Source organism: Camelus dromedarius, chromosome 31 (genome assembly GCF_036321535.1).
Source record: "Camelus dromedarius isolate mCamDro1 chromosome 31, mCamDro1.pat, whole genome shotgun sequence".
Classification (NCBI taxonomy): domain Eukaryota; kingdom Metazoa; phylum Chordata; class Mammalia; order Artiodactyla; family Camelidae; genus Camelus; species Camelus dromedarius.
Window position 1 is genome coordinate 24890820 of NC_087466.1, and position 18097 is coordinate 24908916.

Below are 18097 nucleotides of genomic sequence, written 5' to 3' on the forward strand. Positions count from 1 at the left end.
TTACCCACAGAAGTACACCAAGACACAAAACGTTCACTGTGGCACTGTTTGCAATTTCAAAAAATTAGAAACAGCCTAAATGCCGGTCACTGTGTGTTGGTTACTGCAATGCTGGTCCACACACGGTTACAGAGGATGAGGTCAGTCTCTGTGCTGATGGAAAAGGCGTTCAGGACAGGTCAGTGACAAAGGTCATATGAAGAACAGTGCAGATGGTTAGTGACAATATGAAAACGAATCCACACATGTATACACATGACTGGGACACCTAGAAACTGACACACTGTAACTGACTATACTTCAATTAAAAAAAAAAGGACAGGGCAGATGGGGTGCTTGTCCTGCATACAAATCATCATGCCCTAACGAGACAGCACACGCAGAGCTGTTCTCAGAGTACGTACGAGGCTACAAACACGGAGGCACTTGTACTCTGCGTCTGTATCATTCAGACATGAGGTCTGCAGTACATTCCTCGTGCTAAGGAAACAGTCCTAAAGAAAGACCCTTCTACTCCTAGTTTGTTTTCGTGCGCTTGCTTCGTATTTCTTGAATCAAGAATTCTGAATTTTATCAAACACCTTATGAGATGATCATGAGTCTTTTCACATGGACCAACCATTATAATGAGTTCTATCAACAGATTTTGAACTGGGGGGGAGGGTAGAGCATATGTTTAGCATGCATGAGGTCCTAGGTTCAATCCCCAGGGCCTCCATTAAAAATAAATAAACCTAATTACCTCCGCACCCCACGGAAAAAAAATACAATTAAAAAAAAAACAACCAGATTTTGAATTAACTATACTCTTAAAGAAATCCTCACTCGTCAATCTAATACAGATTAGTCCATAAGTCACCAGGCGCACTGACTGGTCACGATCACAGCAGAGGGGGCACAGCTCTGTGCTCAGACAGGCAGGTTCACATCCCAGCTCGGCCGCTGGCACCGCTGACTCCGGCGGTCACTTCAGCTCTGAGCTCCCCCAGGTTGTGGGGGCATTGACACCCGCCCTGCAGACGCTGGTCTGCACGAGGATGACACCTCCCAGGCTGCACTTGGCCTTGGCAGGCCCTGCCCCGAGGGTGTCCAGAGTACCTGGCAGCTGGGCCTGCCTCCCTCAGTGTGGGGGCGGTGGGGCAAGAGGGCCTGTCAGGTTGGGCAGAAGGGGTGTGATGAGTGCAGCAGTTTGAGAGAAGTTATTTTACTGAGCCTAAGACTGTTTACATATATGTGTGTATATACACACACACACGATGTTTAAAGATGGGAAATGATGTTGAAGTGCACAACTGATCGATGTTGGATGACCCAGCAGAGCTTGGGACTTCCATTGCAAGGCTCTGGGAAGCAGGCAGCGGACGGGTCTCGGCACGCAGACAGACACCGGCAGGTCTGTATCTCAGCTCTGCACTTCACTGCTGAGCGACGTCCGGCAAGTTCCTTGCCCATCCAGCCTCAGGAGCAAGTCCAGGGGGAATGTAACCCAGGGCCTGGCGCACGTCATCACTGACCACTGACCATCGTTGTGACTTTTCCCGGCAGGCCACAGGGACAGACCCCTAGAGCCCCAGACCAGGCGGGGCCCTCTGTCAGCTGAGCGTCCGTTTACGTGGCCTCCAGAGCAGTGACACCTGCAAAGCCAAGGTTCTCTCTTGGGAAAACCAGCGGCCAGCCCTGATGAGGGCTTTTCACTCTAGATCATTCACTGAGGGCGTTTTTTTTTAAAGTAAGCTTAGCTTTAAATCATTTGAAAACTTCCAAGCCCACGGAAAAGTTGAATGAACAGCAATACCTCCCTTTCCTAGAGTCACTTGATGTGATTATTTTTAATCCAGGATTTTTATTTTTTCCTTTTTTTGGGAGGAGGGGAGGAATTAGGTTTGTTTTTGATTGATTGATTTTTAATGGGGGGACTGGGGTGTACAGCCAGGACCTCGTGCACGCTGCGCACATGCTTTACCACTGAGCCCTACCTCCCCCTCTTTGATGTGCTTTAGAAGACTGCATGCACTAGTGACCCAATGAGTTTTATGAAGAACACTGACTTCAGCCTTGCCTGTGGACACACTTAGCAGAGTGTGTCACCTGGCGTGTGTTCCAGCGCTGTTCAGCAGCGCCCAGTAGAAACTGTAGCGCTCACTCAATAAAGGAAACCTCGGACTGGCCGCTCGAGGACTGAGAGCAGCTACACCCAAGTATTTGCTGTCTCTGCTTTTCCCACGGGAGACTTATAAATAAACTACGCTTGTTTCAAGGGAAGAAGGACCAGGCGGGGTGGGAACCCTGTGGAATCTCCCCAAAGGGTGGGAACCATGCGAGAAGAAGGATCTTTCCCAAGAAGCACACAAGCCCTCCCGAGAAGAGAGAAATAACAGCAGATCCGGGAGTTTCGTGTGGCCAACTACTGTTTTCACACATCAGGTTCTCCAGCAGCTCGCTGGGGAGGAGACTCACCCTTTCCTGCTGGTGCTTCACTCTGTACTGTTTGAGCTGCTCTTCCAGCCGTTTCCGAGCCTGAAGTCGGACCTGCTCCTCCTTCTCCAGGGGCAGAGAAGCCTCTGTGGAGCCTGTTGGGGGGAAAAGGCCATTAAGAAACTCATCATGCACCAGGGCGCAGAGGACAAATCAGCACAGCAGCTTGGCTGTTGTGTGTTTTATTACCAATATGATTTAGCATCTAAACCACACACAGCTGTCCAGTTTGCAAGGACTTTTCCAGACGGACAGAAAACTGTGTGCCTTGGACACGGGCCCCACCTGGTAGAAGCCCCACCGGCCAAGCACAGGGGCTGTGCTCGCACTACAAGCACGTCACTTCCCACGGGCACCCAGCTGGGAAAGCGGGACACCGGCCACTTGTGCCCTGCAGCAACGAAGGACCTGGGTCTGAAGTGCGTGCCTCGGTAAGCGGGCTCAGGCTCACACCACGTCCCCAACCTCTCCCTGCCATCCCGGACGAACATGAGACAGAATTACAGCCAATGGTAGGGAAGGCACACGCCTGCCACACCTGCCTTCTCTCTGCTGTGAGACTGGGATGTCACCTGACCCACGGCTCATCCAACTCCTGCAACAGTGAGTCACACTAGGGTTTTGTAAAATCAAGAGAGCACGTACAAGCCATGCTCAGACATTCCTCAGGAAGGACTAAAACTGTTCAGGGACACCTTCAGGACTCCCCGTGGAGCAAAGGCCGAGGAGGCAGCCCTCAGAGGCCTGGGCTGTGCTCCAGGACAGGAGGGGAGCTATCTCCACAACTTTCGGGCTAATAACAGAATTTAAAACACCTAAAACCAAGCCTTTTATTTGGGGTAATAAAAGGGCTGATCAGTGAGTGACAGGCGTAACCAGCACAGGCTGCCTTCGCACACAGCAGGGCGAGTATGGACACGACCACCAGGGTGCAGCTGAGAATGGAGAAATGTCATCATCTAACCACTTTAAAGGCGGCATCATCTTTGAATGCGGATTCCAGGAGATAAGCAGCTGTTGTTATATTTATTTTTAAGTAATACAAATTCATGTTTTTATTTTTTTTGTAATTAAAAAAATTTGGGGGAGGGTAGGTAATTAGGTTTATTTATTTATTTAACAGAGGTACTGGGGATTGAACCCAGGACTTCGTGCGAGATAAGCACGCGCTCTACCGCTGCGCTACACCTTCCCTGCAAGCAGCTGTTGTTTTAAATAAACTCTAAAACCTGAACAGTTGCCAAGAATTTCACTAGGAATTTAGCAAGGTCATTACTGAGTTGTGCATTTATCACTGAAAAGACCTTTAATGCTTTTCATGACCCTAAATGGTCCAGATGGCGGAAACCAAGGGGCCTGCCGCCTCTGGCATGGAACCTGGATCAGCAAATGCAACAACAGAGGCACAGCTTCAGGGCTGGGGTGAGGAGGGACACTCCCAGGAGGGGCAGCAGGTAGGACAGGTGAGCCATGGGGGCACGTGGGGCCGGGGCACCCAAATCCCTCACCTTCACGTGAGGTCTTGACTTACAAAGTAACACTCAGCTTATAGAAATTTGTAAAACATGCTGTGGCCCTAACAAGATAATGCCTGTGAAGAAAAAGTCAAATAATCTGAAAGAAAAATGGGCCAACACATGCAGACAGTTCACAGGAGAGAATGGCCAAATGGCCAACAGATAAAGAGATGCTCAGGGAAGGGTGCAGCTCAGTGGTAGAGTGCGTGCCTGGCATGCACAAGGTCCTGCGTCCAATCCCCAGTACCTCTGCAAATAAATAAACAAACAAACCTTAATTTCTTCCCCCTGCCAAAATGTTTTTAAAAGATGCTCAAACCGTCTAGGGAAGAGTAAATTGCAAATGAAAGTACAACGGTGGCCTCACGGCACACCTACTGGAAAGACTGAAAAGAAACAGCGCCTGCGGCCTGGCACGGGGTGTCAGTGCCACAGCCGCATGACCACACGTGATGGAAATATGCACACCCATAGTCAACAATACGGGTTCAGACCCCCGACCTGTCCACACTTGGGGCCCACTAGCCTTAAAAGAGAAGCTGCATCGGATGACGTGGGCGATCCCCACTCGACGATGCTAGGTGAGGCTAACGTGCAGTGATGTGAGCCATACGATCCCGCTTTACAAGACGAGGGCCCCATAACCTGTAAAGGGTTGTGTGAGCCTGTGGCTGACCCGGAGGGGAGGGGAGACACAGTGGGGGCGAGGGATAAAAACAGCACGTGTGACACGATCCTAGCAAGTAAAACTGCATACATCTGTGTTTGAAATCCTAAGGGCTAGGAAAAGGCCCGGAGGTTTCTAGGGCTCCCAGGCTGCCCGTTCTTGGCTTATTCACCCGAGTCCCCAGAGACTAGCACAGAATGAACGTTGATCACAGTAACTCATAAAAGAAAGCTTTCACATGTAAACGTTGCAATCAAGTCCCCACTGGCTGCTGGCTCACCATCCAGGGTGACAAAAGCCCCACACAACCGACCCTTTAAACCTGGACCTCAAACACCATGGTCAGTATCAGGCCATGATAAAGGGTAACTTCTCTCTAAAACGGAGCTGTCTGTTAATGCAAGACCCACCACAGCGATAAAACAGCGAACAGCAGAGGGATGGGGTGGCCCGTTGGGCCTGTGCCTCTGCAGGACGGTGAGGGACCAGGGGCCCTGGGGTGGGGGTGGGGGGCGGGCAAGGAAGAGCCAGGTGGGACGATGCTTACACAGTTGCGTTTCTTGCATAGGAAGACTGAGTCTGAGGGACTGCAAAGCTTCTTTTCTTACACTGCCCTCAGCACTAGTCCCCTGAGACTTCTTTAGGTTGTCATGGAAACCAGCCACACCTGGAGAGGCATCAGGACCCACTGGCGGCAGAGGGTCTGGGAACTGCAGCGTTGGCCCGTTTGGACAAGGGTCCCCTTGGCTTCCTCCCTCATCCGAAGCTCTGTTTACCGTGGCACTGGCACCTGGAAAAGAGGATGTGCTGGGCCATCATGGTTTTAACAGCTACGTAAGGTCATTCTTCAGACACACAGCTAAAACAGGGCAAAGGAGAGTCGAGATATGTGAGTGCTCTCCACACCTTGGCAATCCACTCTGAGAGAAGAGAGGGCCTCGGCCCCTGTGCACGGGTGATGTGGGACAGGCTGCCCAACCGCACAGAGCCTGACACTCTCAGCTGTGGAATGCCCTCACCCTCCACACTACAGCTGGAGAATTTCAGTAGGAATGTCTCCTTTTCATTTAAACAAGACCAGCAAGAAATCTCATGAAAGTCCGTTCTTAAAAAATGGCAAAAAAAAAAACCCACAAAAAAACCATAAGATGCTTAAAATGCGGCTCACAATGTTTTTAACAGGTGCTGTTAGCAGCAGTGCTAATCCGTGTCTCCACCTCACATTTACGGGGAACTGATTCCAAAGTCATTTCAAAGCATACGTTTATCCTCCAAAACCAGAAATTAAAGGCAAAAAGTCAGAATAGCTGATCAGAATGATGACGGCAAAGCTGAGCGTGGAACCCAGGGTGTGTGCTTCTGATGGACAAGCACCCGTGGGGGGAAACCCAAGCCCAGCAGTGGTGGCTGTAGGTGACCACACACACCCAGCTCAGTTCCACCCGCCGACGCTATTACAAGTGGACTCGTTTACACACTAACTGAAACCTGTTTTTGCAGCAAAAGGAGACAAGGAAGAAAGCGCCCTCCCTCTGCCCCTGATGGGCCGGTTGGCAGCCCAAGAGCCCAGGGGTGCTGTGCCCCCAGCTCTCACAGGGGTCAGCCTCACCTGGATCTCAGGACGTAACCAGCACGCATCCAGAAAAGTGCCTTTGTGACCAAGCAAATTTAACACGGATTTCTGTCGGTGGAGGGGAGGGTACAGCTCAGTTGTAGAGCGTGTGCTTAGCATGCACGAGGTCCTGGGTTCCATCCCCAGTCCCTCCATTAAAAATAAATAGATAGATAGACAGACAGACCTAATTACCCTCCCCAAACGATAAAATAAAATAAATAAAATAAAATAAAATAAAATAAAATAAAATAAAATAAAATAAAATAAAATAAAATGTTTCTGTCATCTGAAATGTGACTCTCAACTAGCACAGCTACTCACTGTCACACCTCATGGAAAGGAAGACCAGCATAAAAGTGGGGCACCCCCAGAGACGTAGCAGCCAGGAGACTCGGGCATGGCCCTGACATAAATGGCCTGCAGCCCCACTGCTGGGGCTTGTGGTGGCAGGGGACCTGCATTTCAGATCCAAGTCCATCAGGTCAATGCCATTTCTGACGGGCCTCTAGGTCTGGGAGAGTCTCTAGACCTTCTGTTCACAAACAAAGTAATTCTGTAAGCATCACAGTGCATTTTAAGCCCAATAAACAGTAAGACTTGGCTGTTTTCAAACACAAGTCTAACTGTGGATAAACAAACAATGACCCGCAAACCCGGCTGGCACCACGTCCTGGGCGCTTCCCGAGTGCACCTGCAGCCCTCCCAGCTGCCCTCAGGTGCAGGACCATTCACCTTCCCGCTTCTCAAGAAGAGTGAGACTGAGATAAAGTCAGGATCTTGCCTGAGGGCTCATGGCTCGTAGAGGCAGACCCAGGAGCTGCCCCACAGCGGAACCCTTGGTCTCAGGCCAAGCCGCATCGGCCTCCCTGGCACTTAAGAAGCACTAATCAGCAAAGCCCTTGCAGGTGGTTGAGCATTGTTTTACAAAAACAGGGATGCAATTTCTGCAAGTAAATCAAGACATACGCAGGCTCTGATTTTCAAGCAGGTGCTGACCAGGAAGGAGCAGGAGTGAGTAATTCACCTTGTGCTTCTGATGCATGAATAACCCACCAGCTAACATGCAATGTGATCCAATAATCCTCAGACCACCAGTGGACCATTTCTGGATCCCACTTAGTAAAATTTTGGCAACCAACCAACATACAGGTTGAATGTTAACAATAATGCGTCGGTGAAGACCCGCAGAAGCCTTAAGGGCAAATGATGCTGCTCCGTCCTGCTGGGGCAGAACGTGGGCTGGTTCTCACTCTATTTAACACGAATGCTGCTTAGCTGAAAGGCAGCATCAACTAAGGAAAAACACTCATCTGATTACAAAGAACCCACTCTGAATGAATGAAAAAGTTCACTATGGCCTCAGACACCAAAGTCTTCCTCCAAAATGCAAGCTGACCCACGTCCTCCTGTTTAAAGGCAAAATCAGCAGCTGCAGAGTAACCGGCGACTTACGCTGGGCTTCATCCCACTGGTCCAGAGGCGCCAGGGCGCCTGGGGGATCCGGGGGGGCCTCGGGGCGAGCTGAGGTGCCACTGCTGCACCTGTCCTCCAACAGGCCATCCTGCACTGCCCCAGCACCCTCCATGGCCAGGATGACACAGGCTGGGCTGACACTCAGGGGCTACCAGTGAACCACTAGTGAGTTTGCTTTCTGCCATCAGCAACAGCCAAGAGCTCCTGGGATGGACCGCACTAGGCTTTCCATTTTCGGGAGAAGATTTAAAGTCTCACAGATGGCTTCAAATCACACCAAGTAATATCATGATACCTGGCAGGAAACAAAAAGAGAAAGAAGGTGTTATGCAACTTTTATTCCAAGACCAGCATTTGCTTCACACCTAGCATCTCTTTAATAAACGTAGACTCTTCATTCAACAAATAATCCTGGGGCACCTACAATATCCTAGATTTCATTTATTTAAAAAATATCTTCACATGCATTTTATTTATTTCTGTTCTTCAAGGGAATGTAATTATGTTTATTTTTTCACATATGTGTTTTTTAGTGGAGGTACGGGGGACTGAACCCAGGACCCTGTGCATGCTAAGCACGGGCTCTACCACTGAGCTACACCCTCCTCCCGACATCCTGGATTTTGAGGATAAGTGTTGAGCCGGCCGCATCTGGGCCCGTTCCTGAAGGCGCGTCTGTCCTGGGACTGGCTGAAGACAGTCCCACCAGGATAAGCAGCTCTGTAATGAGCGCTGTAATTGGGTAGGCGCAGGTGGTCACTCAGCTGGGGGGGGAGGCCTGAGTGACTGAGGAACTGAGTTTTTACTCACTTAAATGTAACTCACTTGTGTGTAAATAGCTGCATGTGGCCAGTGGCTTCTGTACTGGACACGCAGGCCCAAGCACTCGCCAGGGCTCACAGGGCAAGCTCCTCTCCCAGGAGACCTGAGGAGACAGTGCCCAGGCCACAGCTCCCAAGCGGAGGACAACAGGGAGGCTGCAACTGCGTGGAACATGGTAGCCCGTGTGCTATTGGCGGAAGCCCGGGGACAAGGACACAGGACACGTGGGTGGAGGGCGGAGAAAGCACCTCACGGCAGGTGACTGGTTCTGCCCTTCCTCTCTCACAGGATCTGCTATCTTTTCACCTGTCCTGCTAGGCTAAGCTTAAGGGAGCGAAACTTTGCCCAAAGCTTGGCAACTGTTTATCGCATTTGCAGTGGGATGAGGATGCTATCGGCTCACTTCCTCACCCACAGATAAGGTGCTGCTCTTACTCGTTGTGCAGAAATGTCAGCATTTACTTCCTTTAAGATCAGTTTTCGGGCGGAGGCATATAGCTCAGTGGTAAAGCACGTGCTTAGCATACACAAGGTCCTGGGTTCAATCCCCAGTCCCTCCATCAAAAATAAACAAAACACACAAATAAATAAATTTCCCCACCAAAAAAAAAAAAAAAAAAAAAAAAGAAAGAAACAGGAGAAAGGGGAATTAAATTAAAAAAAAAAAAACAAGTCAAAAAAAATTCAACTCCTTAAAAAAAAAAGATCAGTTTTCATATTATCTTATGTACTCTTCTGTGTCTCACAGGTTTCAGGACAGAAATTTACAGGACCTTCCTCTCCAGCTGATGAATCCTATACAGATGTTTTGGAAAACAGCCTAAATGGGAGCTGACTCTGACTCAACAGTCCAGTGCAACTGTTTTCCGACAGTCCTACTGCCCTGTCACCCAAGAGCAGGCACATCCGGGGGCCTGGGGTAACCTGTTTGCCCTGTAGTGAAGGACTAGTGATGGGAGCGTCCCTCTTGGGGACCCAGTCAAGTGTGGCCAGCAGCGCTGACCGTCCACACGTCCTTCTCTGCAAGCTGGCTTCCTGCAGGCCAGCAACACCACGGGTTACTGCAGTTATGAATGTGAAGAGGCAACGCCTGCTATTTCGTGTAAAACTAGCACTAAGGGTTTGTATGTGAAAGGACCGTTGAAATGTGGGAGAACCTGGGCGACTATAGTCCAACATGGCTAACCAAAGAGCCCCAGAGCCACTCCAGCTCACGGTGCCTCACCCATGTAAATATCTGGAGACTGAAACAATATCTGAAATGAATTGAGGTCCTGAGGCCAACCGAACATTCTCTACCTCATTTCTGTCTCTACAGTAATCAGTAACCTCTTCCATCCACGGAGACACTTTCCCGGGTGGGGAAGGGGCAGATAAATGGGCCCTTGGAGGCCCCATGCCTGTCCTGGTACATCCCATAGGCCCCTCAGAAAATCACCATTTCGCAGGGTCCCGCCTCCACAGGAAAACCCTGTAATGTCGGTGGAGCCCACCTCTGGGCTACAATCCCGACCCTCCCTGGGAGCGGCTGGAGCTAAGCTGATAATGCACAGAAGGTGCCCAAGAAGAAAGGCAAGGCAGTCAGCCCACGGATGGGCAGGCTATCCCCTCCTCTACCAGCTCACCACCTCAGGACAGATGATTTTAGGGGTCCTGTAGGAACAAGCGTGGTGGCAAGTGGAAGCCACCGTCCCTGCACGTGATGCACTGCACTTGCTGTCCATCCTGACATGCTCCTTAACAAAAGGAAACGTTCGCATTGTGCTTTGACATGGCTGTTTCTGCCTTGTGGGGGTTTGGCGGGGGGGGGGGTGTCTAAATCACCACGGGCTCCCTAAGATGCCTGAGAGGGTAACACTTAACGGGTCAGTGCTTGCCGGGCAGAAGCTGGTCCCTCTGTTGCAGGTGCCCTGTTCCCCTTGACCGCCAGGCATATTTCTACCAGTCCTTCTGCGTCTACCAAAAGGCACTGCTGTCAAGTCTTCTCTGGGCCTCAGGTAAGGCACCTGGCCAACTCCGTCCTGGCATCATGGTACCCCTGCGTGCACACCATACTGCGACTGTCTGTGCCCATCTCTTCCACCAAGCTGTAAGATCCCTGGGCATACCGGGGGGAAGGGGTGCGAAGGGATAAATTTGAGAGTTTGAGATCTACAAATGTTAACCACTATATATAAAAATAGGTAAAAAGCAGCTGTCTGCTGTACAGCACAGGGAACTATATTCAATATCTTGTAATAACCTTTAATGGAAAAGAACATGGAAACGAGTATAAACACGCATGACTGGGACACGCTGCTGTACACCAGAAACTGACTCACTGCAACTGACTATACTTCAATTAAAAATTTTAAAAAAGATCCTAGGGCACAGAAGTCACCACTCCAGGTCTGCCCCGCTTCCCGGAACATTCCCTACGCAGAGTGGTGCTCAGCGCAGGCTACCGACAAATCTTTGCCTCTGCCCAGTTCCACCCCTCAGCAACCAACCGAGTGGTTCCAAAACCAAAGGATACAGATGCCTTTTCAAATACATGATGCCTTTTCAAATACAGAAAAACTCTATTTCTACTATAAAAGGTTCAAGGGAGAGCAAAGAACACGTCTGGGAGTTATAAACTGGGAGAGAGACGTGTAATGGCCACAGCCCAGATAAGCAGTGTCCCCTGGGTGAGAAGGAAGAGCAGGACGGCCCGCGGGACTGGACTTCCCTATGAAATCAGAACCTGCCAACCGAAAAGGGGGACAGAGGGGCAGCCAAGGAGCCGCAGAGAATGTGGCCCCAAGGCTTGCAGTGAGAACCCCACACCCGACCCTGTGCAGGAAAGAGGGACACTGGCTGAAGGGCTAAGATGTTGGTGCCCACTGATGAAGGCAGGTGAAGGCCGGCCAAAGACTGAGAGAAATGCACCAGGCTGTCTGAGCCCAACGCCGTCACACACATCATTCACCTGATTCCCTTTATTTGGATTTCTTGCTAAACAAGAAGCCTACTGATTCCCAAGCAGCTCTAACCACTCCAGAGATGGATGGTGCAGCCTAGAGAATTCAAGACCCTGTGCCTGTGACTGGTTCGGAAGACTGGCCTTATTCACATGCTGCTCCTCCCAGAGCCAGACAAGAGACAGAATTCACAGACTACCACAAGAGGCCTCTGCTGAAGGGACGCTCTCCCTACACATGATAAACGGGCATTCTGTGCCTCTCCTCAGTCTCATGTGAATTTTACTTAGCATGACTCAGTCGTTCAGGGCCTCATTGTCTCAGACTGCGGACAAAAACAAGATAAGGAGGGTCAGACAGCTGGGAGCACACCACAAGGAAGCTGTTATTAGTAAGATGCACCCTATTTTGTGGTCAAAAAAAGAGAGATCAATCTGATCACAGTACCATCTGACCACCTGCATTCTGCTGTTTCCCGGAGGGAAGAGATGAGGCAAAGCTGTCACTTAGAACTTGGCAAAAGTGTTTGTGACTCTAGGTTCACAGCTGTCTGACGTCAAGAGACCTCGGACGGAGAAACTACCATCTCAGGCACCAATGTGACTTCTGGTTTCCCCTATCTGGTATGTACACATTAACAGCTCCACCTACCCTGTCTTATTTAAGGTGTTCCTATCAGCATTTAGAAACAACAGAGCATGAAAACCCCAAAAGCCTCATGTGTCTGTACAGCGGTGGAATGGAAAGCACAGACTCAGGCACCAGGCATCTTGGCTTCAGGTCCTGACTCTGTCACCTCAGCCGTGAGATCATGGGCAGATGCTTTACCACACTTAGCCAGTGACCTCATACAGTAGGATGATGAGAAAAAGAATAAAAAATTTGTGCTGGGATGAAGTGCAGCAAGGCACAGCCTGTGTCCCATGCCCTTGATAAGCAGCAGCTGGTGTATTTTCCCTGCAGCTGTTGCTTGTCAACATCGATAGGGAAAAGCCAACTGAAGTTCAAGAATGTACACTGCTTGGATAAAGAAGATATGGAAGATACATATATACACACATATACAGACACATACATACAAACACACACACCTGCACGCACAACAGAATACTCAAGCCAAAAAATGAAATTTTGCCTTTTGCGACAACATGATGGCCCTCAAGAGTATTATCCTTAGTGAAATAAATCAGACAAAGTCAAATACTGTATGTTATCACTTATATGTGGAATCTAAAAAACAAAACAAATGAACCAATACAACAAAACAGAAACTGACTCACAGATACAGAGAACAAACTAGTGGTTACCAGAGAGGAGACAGGAAGGGGGAGGGGCAGAGGGGTGAGGCGGACTAAGAGGTACAAACTACCAGGTACAAAATAAGTTACAAGGATGTCATGAACAGCACAGGGAATACAGCCAGTCTTTTATAATAACTTGGTCTGGAGTGTAATCTATAAAAAATCAAATCACTAAGTTATATTCTGTATAGCACAGGAAACTATACTCAATATCTTGTAGTCACCTACAATGAAAAAGAATGTGAAAACAATTATATGTATGTATATGTATGACTCAAACATGCTATACACCAGAAATCGACACATTGTAACTGACTATATATCAATTTAAAAAAAAAATCACTATGCTATACACCTGAAACTAATATAATATTGTTAAGTCAACTATACTTAAACTTTAAAAAATTATACTGCTGCTTAAGGCAACTGGCTAAAAAAAAAGGCAACTTTTGAATCTGAGTAATGTCAGATGATTTTTATTTCCTTTTCTTGCCATTCAAGGTCCACTGTAACTGAAAGCTATCATTCCAGGAAAGCTATGTTTGCAATAGTTAAGGGTCAATTTTAAAAATGCAAAAAAGATCTATGAGTCACCTGTAAATGGCTTACAACGTCCCAGTGGTTTTTAATCACACTGACAATAAAATCCAAGCCTCTTACCAGGAACTAGGAAGCTGTGGACAATCTAGCCCCTCCCTACATTGCATCCTTGTCCCCTATCACTTTCTTCCTTTTTCATTACACGCTTGCCATACTTCTCTACCTAAAAACACCAAACCTACTCCTCCCTCAGGGTCTTCACATTTGGTGCTCATTCTACCTGAAACATTCTTATTCCACAATTTTGCAGAGCTGGTTTCTTGTCATAGAGACCTTGGCTCAAAAGTCACCTCCCTGGACCCGCCTTCCTAGAGACCCATCCCAAGCACCGCCCAATACTCTCTCAGCAGTGACCTCATAGAACGTGAGCCCAGCGAGGTCAGGGACCCTGACACGACTGCAACCCTGTATCCCAGGACCTACAATAAACAGTGCCCGTCACACGACTGACACTCACCAAACAGTTGCTGAATGAAGGCCGACCTGCACACTTGTATCGCACTAGTTACAATGTCTGGCCCCACTCCCGCTGTAAAGTATCACTGACTCGGTGAAACACGTCTAAGCACCCAGAATTGAGATGGAATCGAGGTGGAGGGAGAGGCAAAGAGCACACGGATTCTTTAAACCAGGCTTCACACTAACCACCGACACCATGTCAGGACGTCATCTTGACAGAACTTCTGCAAAAGGACAAGAGCTGTTTCTCAGCAGCTCCAAGAGCAGCTGGGGCATCTCTGAATAAGTCACTCCCCGACACGCGTGGACAGCGTCCTGGAAGGGCTCGAATGTATGTATATTCATGAAGCTAGCTTCGCTAACAGGTGCACAGGTCGGCTTCCAAGCCCGGAGGCTACCAACGGCGAGATGCCAGACTTGCGCGGGGCGTTGCCGCTCCAGGCGGAGCCGCGGCCGGCCCTCCGCGTCTGCCCAGGCCCTGCCGCCCTTCGCCCACCACCCGGCCCCTGCCTAGACCGCGCCGAGGTCCCCCGACTTCCCGCGACCGCCCCAGCCAGAGCCTCTGCCCAGGAGCCACCCGCGACCCTCACCCCGGCGCTGCGGAAGCCGCGGCAAACGCCCGGCCCGGCTGCTCCGGCGGAGACGTGGCCGCGCGAGGGGCGGAGCACAGCGCCGCGACGGAGTCTGGCCCCCGGAAACAGCCTGTGAGCACTGCCTCCGTTCCGGAAGAGAGAACGTCCTCTTCTGCTAGCCAGCAGCGGCCTTCCGGCCACGGCTGCGCCGAGAGCAGGGTCGGGATCGAGCCCACTCACAACTGGCCCGAGGCGGGTTTCAGAAAGTGATTTTGGGGCTCCTTCACTTGGCAGGAACGCAGCTTCCGGACTTGCCGGACCAACTCCGACAGGAAGCCAGACAGCTGAGCTTCCGGCGGAAGTGGCGTGGCCAGGCTCCGGTCCCAGCCCTATCTGTCAGGGTGTGGGGCGTGGCCATTCTGGGCCCGCCCCTACCTCTTTGGGGGCGTGGCTAGGCGGCACACGGGGGCGGGGCGGGGCGCTGGCTCGGGTGGGTCTTTCAGCACCAAACCTTCCTTTGCACCTGTCCTTACTAATCTTTCGGGTGTCAATACCAAAGTGACTGCTGCTTTGGAGCCGTAGCAATGTTTTATCTTAAAAATAAAATATTGTTGGCATTGGGCATGAGGTTTAGGTGAAGGGTTTTTTTTTTTTTGGTCTGTGGATATCAAATTGTTCTAGTACCGTTTGTTAATAAAAGTCTGTCTTCCTCCATTAACTTGCTTTTGCACACTTGTCAAAAATCAGTTGGCTGCTTGTTGGCTGTTTCCGGGTTCTCTGCTCTGTTGCAATGATCTCCATGCCTATCCCTGTGCCAATTCCACAGTCTCCAAGGAGGTAGCTTTACAGCAAGCCCCAATATGGGTAGAGGATTCCTCCCACTTTATTCTTTTTCATGATTGTTATAGCTATTCTGGGGCCCATGTCATTCTATGTAAGTTATAGAATAAGCCTATCTGTGTTTACAAAAGTCCTTCCTGGGATTTTGATAGGAATTGCATTAAAACTGTAAGTCAGCTGGGGAGAACTGGCATTTTTTTACTATGTTGATTCTTCCAATTCATGGACATGGCACGTCTCTCCATTTATTTATATCTTCTTTGATTTATTTCATCAGCATTTTGTAATTTTTGGCATCCTGTACATGTTTTGTTAAGTTTATACCTAAGTATTTCATTTACTTTGGAGTAATTGTAAATGGTATTGTGTCCCACAGGGTGTTAATAATATTGAGGATGTGGGGTTTGCCAGAAAATCCCACCTGATTTTATCAAAACCTGTGGTTTTTGATGTTTGACGACAAAGTGTTTCAGGCTGAACTGTGTCCCCCTCAAATTCACACGTTGACATGCTAACCCCCCAGGACCTCAGAATGTGACCGTGTGTGGAAATAGGGTCTTGAAATGGGTGATTAAGGTAAAATGAGGTCATATGTGTGGGCCCCTATCCAAAATGACTGATGTCCTTCTAAAAAGAGGAGATCAGGACACAGATATGTGCAGGGATGACCCTGTGAGGACATGGGGAGGAGACGGCCAACTCCACTCCCAGGGGAGAGGCCTCAGAAGGAACCAGCCCTGTCACACCTTGATCTCCAGAACCGTGAAACCAGGAGTGTCTGTTGTTCAGGCTACCCCATATGTGGTGTTTGTTACACAGCACCAGGGGACTGGCACACAAAGCTGCTACTGAGGGAAGCACTGTTCACAACACACAGTGGACCCCAGTAACTCCATGTCCAGTTAACATTCAACACGCCTTCCCATACCCGTCCTGTCAGGCCCAGGATGAGGATGCAGTTCCAGGTTCACCATCTTCAGAAGGAAGCACAGAAAAATGAGAGACAGAATTAGGTTTAACAGAGAGGAGGGGAAAGAGCAGTCACCTGTGCCTTGGGGAAGAGACCCAGGACAGGGATGTCTGAGCTGGGTCTTTGTGAGGACCAGTCTGCTAGCAATCATTAGACGCTTGCCTGCATCAGACGTTTCAGCCCAGTTTACACCAGTGAGCAAGACAGGAAGGGTCCTTCTCTGGAATTTTTTTTTAATTTAAGTACAGTCAGTTACAATGTGTCAATTTCTGGTATACAGCATAATGTCCCAGTCATGTATATACATACATATATTCATTTTCATATTCTTTTTCATTAAAGGTTACCACAAGATATTGAATATAGTTCCCTGTGCTGTAACAGAAGAACATTTTTAAAATCTATTTTTATGTATAGTGGTTATCATGTGCAAATCTCAAACTCCCGAATTGATCCCTTCCCACCCCACTTCCCTGGGTAACCATGAGATTGTTTACTATGTCTGTGAGTCTGTTTCTGTTTTGTAGATAAGTTCATTAGTGTCCTCCTTTTTCTTTTTCTTTTTCAGATTCCACATATGAGTGATATGGTGTTTTTCTTTCTCTTCCTAGCTTACTTTACTTAGAATGACAATCTCTAGGTCCATCCATGTTGGTGCAAATGGCATTATTTTTTTTTATCACTGAGTAGTATTCCATTGTATATATATATCACAGCTTCTTTATCCAGTCATCTGTTGATGGACATTTAGGTTTTTTCCATGTCTTGGCTATTGTATATAGTGCTGCTGTGAACAATGGGGTGCATGTTTATTTTCAAATTAGAGTTCCCTCAAGATATATGCCCAGGAATGGGATGGCTGGATCATAGGGTAAGTCTATTTTTAGCTTTTTAAGGAATCTCCATACTATTTTCCATCTGCTCTGGAATTTTGAATGGGAGGTAAACAGTACAGAAATGTCTGCTTTCCAGTGGTAGGCACCTGGAAGTAGACTAGAAAGGCTGGTTGGGAGGCCTCTCCAAGGAGTGGATCTGAGCCGAGCCCTGAGTGAAGAGACGGCATCACCATCTCTGCAGCAGAAGCAGTAGCAACAGCGTAAGCAGTACATGTGAGGGCGCAGGTCTGGGTCGCTCTGTAAGAGACCCTGGGGCGAGGCGGATGGAAGGGAAGGTTTGCTGAGGAGGGGGCAGGAGCCATCCAGTGCTGGGCCTTTGTGGTCTATGGTATTATCTTTGTTGCTCTGTAAGCAGCCAACCCAAAACACAGTGGCTTCCAACAACTAATATTTCTCTCGACTATATTGGCTAGGGGCGGTGGTGTGCTGGTAGGTAAACTTTAACCAAGTTTTCTCCAGAAACAACAAGAAAATGACCCTGATTTGCAGCATTTACCAGTTTCCATGGGGTGCATGCACTTAGTGGGGCCAGTTTCAATCTACCAGCAGTGAGCTCCACAAACTGGACCCAACGCAGCACCACGGAGGACACACAGGTACAGACACAGACACCCCTGGAAGCAGAGGGAGTGGTCAGAGGCAGCACATTCATCAAGAAGGGATGAGTTGTCAGTGCTTGTTACCTCTGTTTGTATTATAACTCATGAACTGCAAGTTTATATGATTTTTCTAAATAGGTGTGTTTAAGTTACCGCCTGGAGTCATTCCTCAGATGGTGACAGTTGTCTCCTGGGAGCTGGCCAGGTGGCCCTTCTGTGAGTCACCAGGGCTCATGGTGCAGCTGGCTGCTTTCAGCTGGCAGACCCACGGGTTCTCTGCACAGGGTGGCGGCTGAGCGCAGGAAGGACCTCGCACAGCTTGTTCCTGCTGCGTCTGCTTTGCTGACAT

General features: G+C 49.1%; 1 protein-coding gene across 6 annotated transcripts in view; it reads right to left on the bottom strand.

Annotated features, from left to right (window-relative positions):
• GOLGA3 (golgin A3) overlaps window positions 1-14773 on the bottom strand; it is a 43068-nt gene extending 28295 nt beyond the window's left edge. For 3 of the 6 annotated variants that reach the window (XM_010997767.3, XM_010997765.3, XM_031442436.2), the window contains exons 1-4: window positions 14462-14773; window positions 7727-8042; window positions 5207-5449; window positions 2458-2570 (exon numbers count right to left, since the gene is read on the bottom strand). In XM_010997767.3, the coding sequence (XP_010996069.2) occupies window positions 2458-2570; window positions 5207-5449; window positions 7727-7859 (489 nt within the window). In that variant the 5' untranslated portion in view covers window positions 7860-8042; window positions 14462-14773. Of the gene's footprint in view, window positions 1-2457; window positions 2571-5206; window positions 5450-7726; window positions 8043-14461 lie in introns of those variants that run through there. The other 3 variants (XM_010997768.3, XM_031442435.2, XM_064481371.1) reach the window with 3 other exon arrangements.
• Window positions 14774-18097: the final 3324 nt, after the last annotated feature.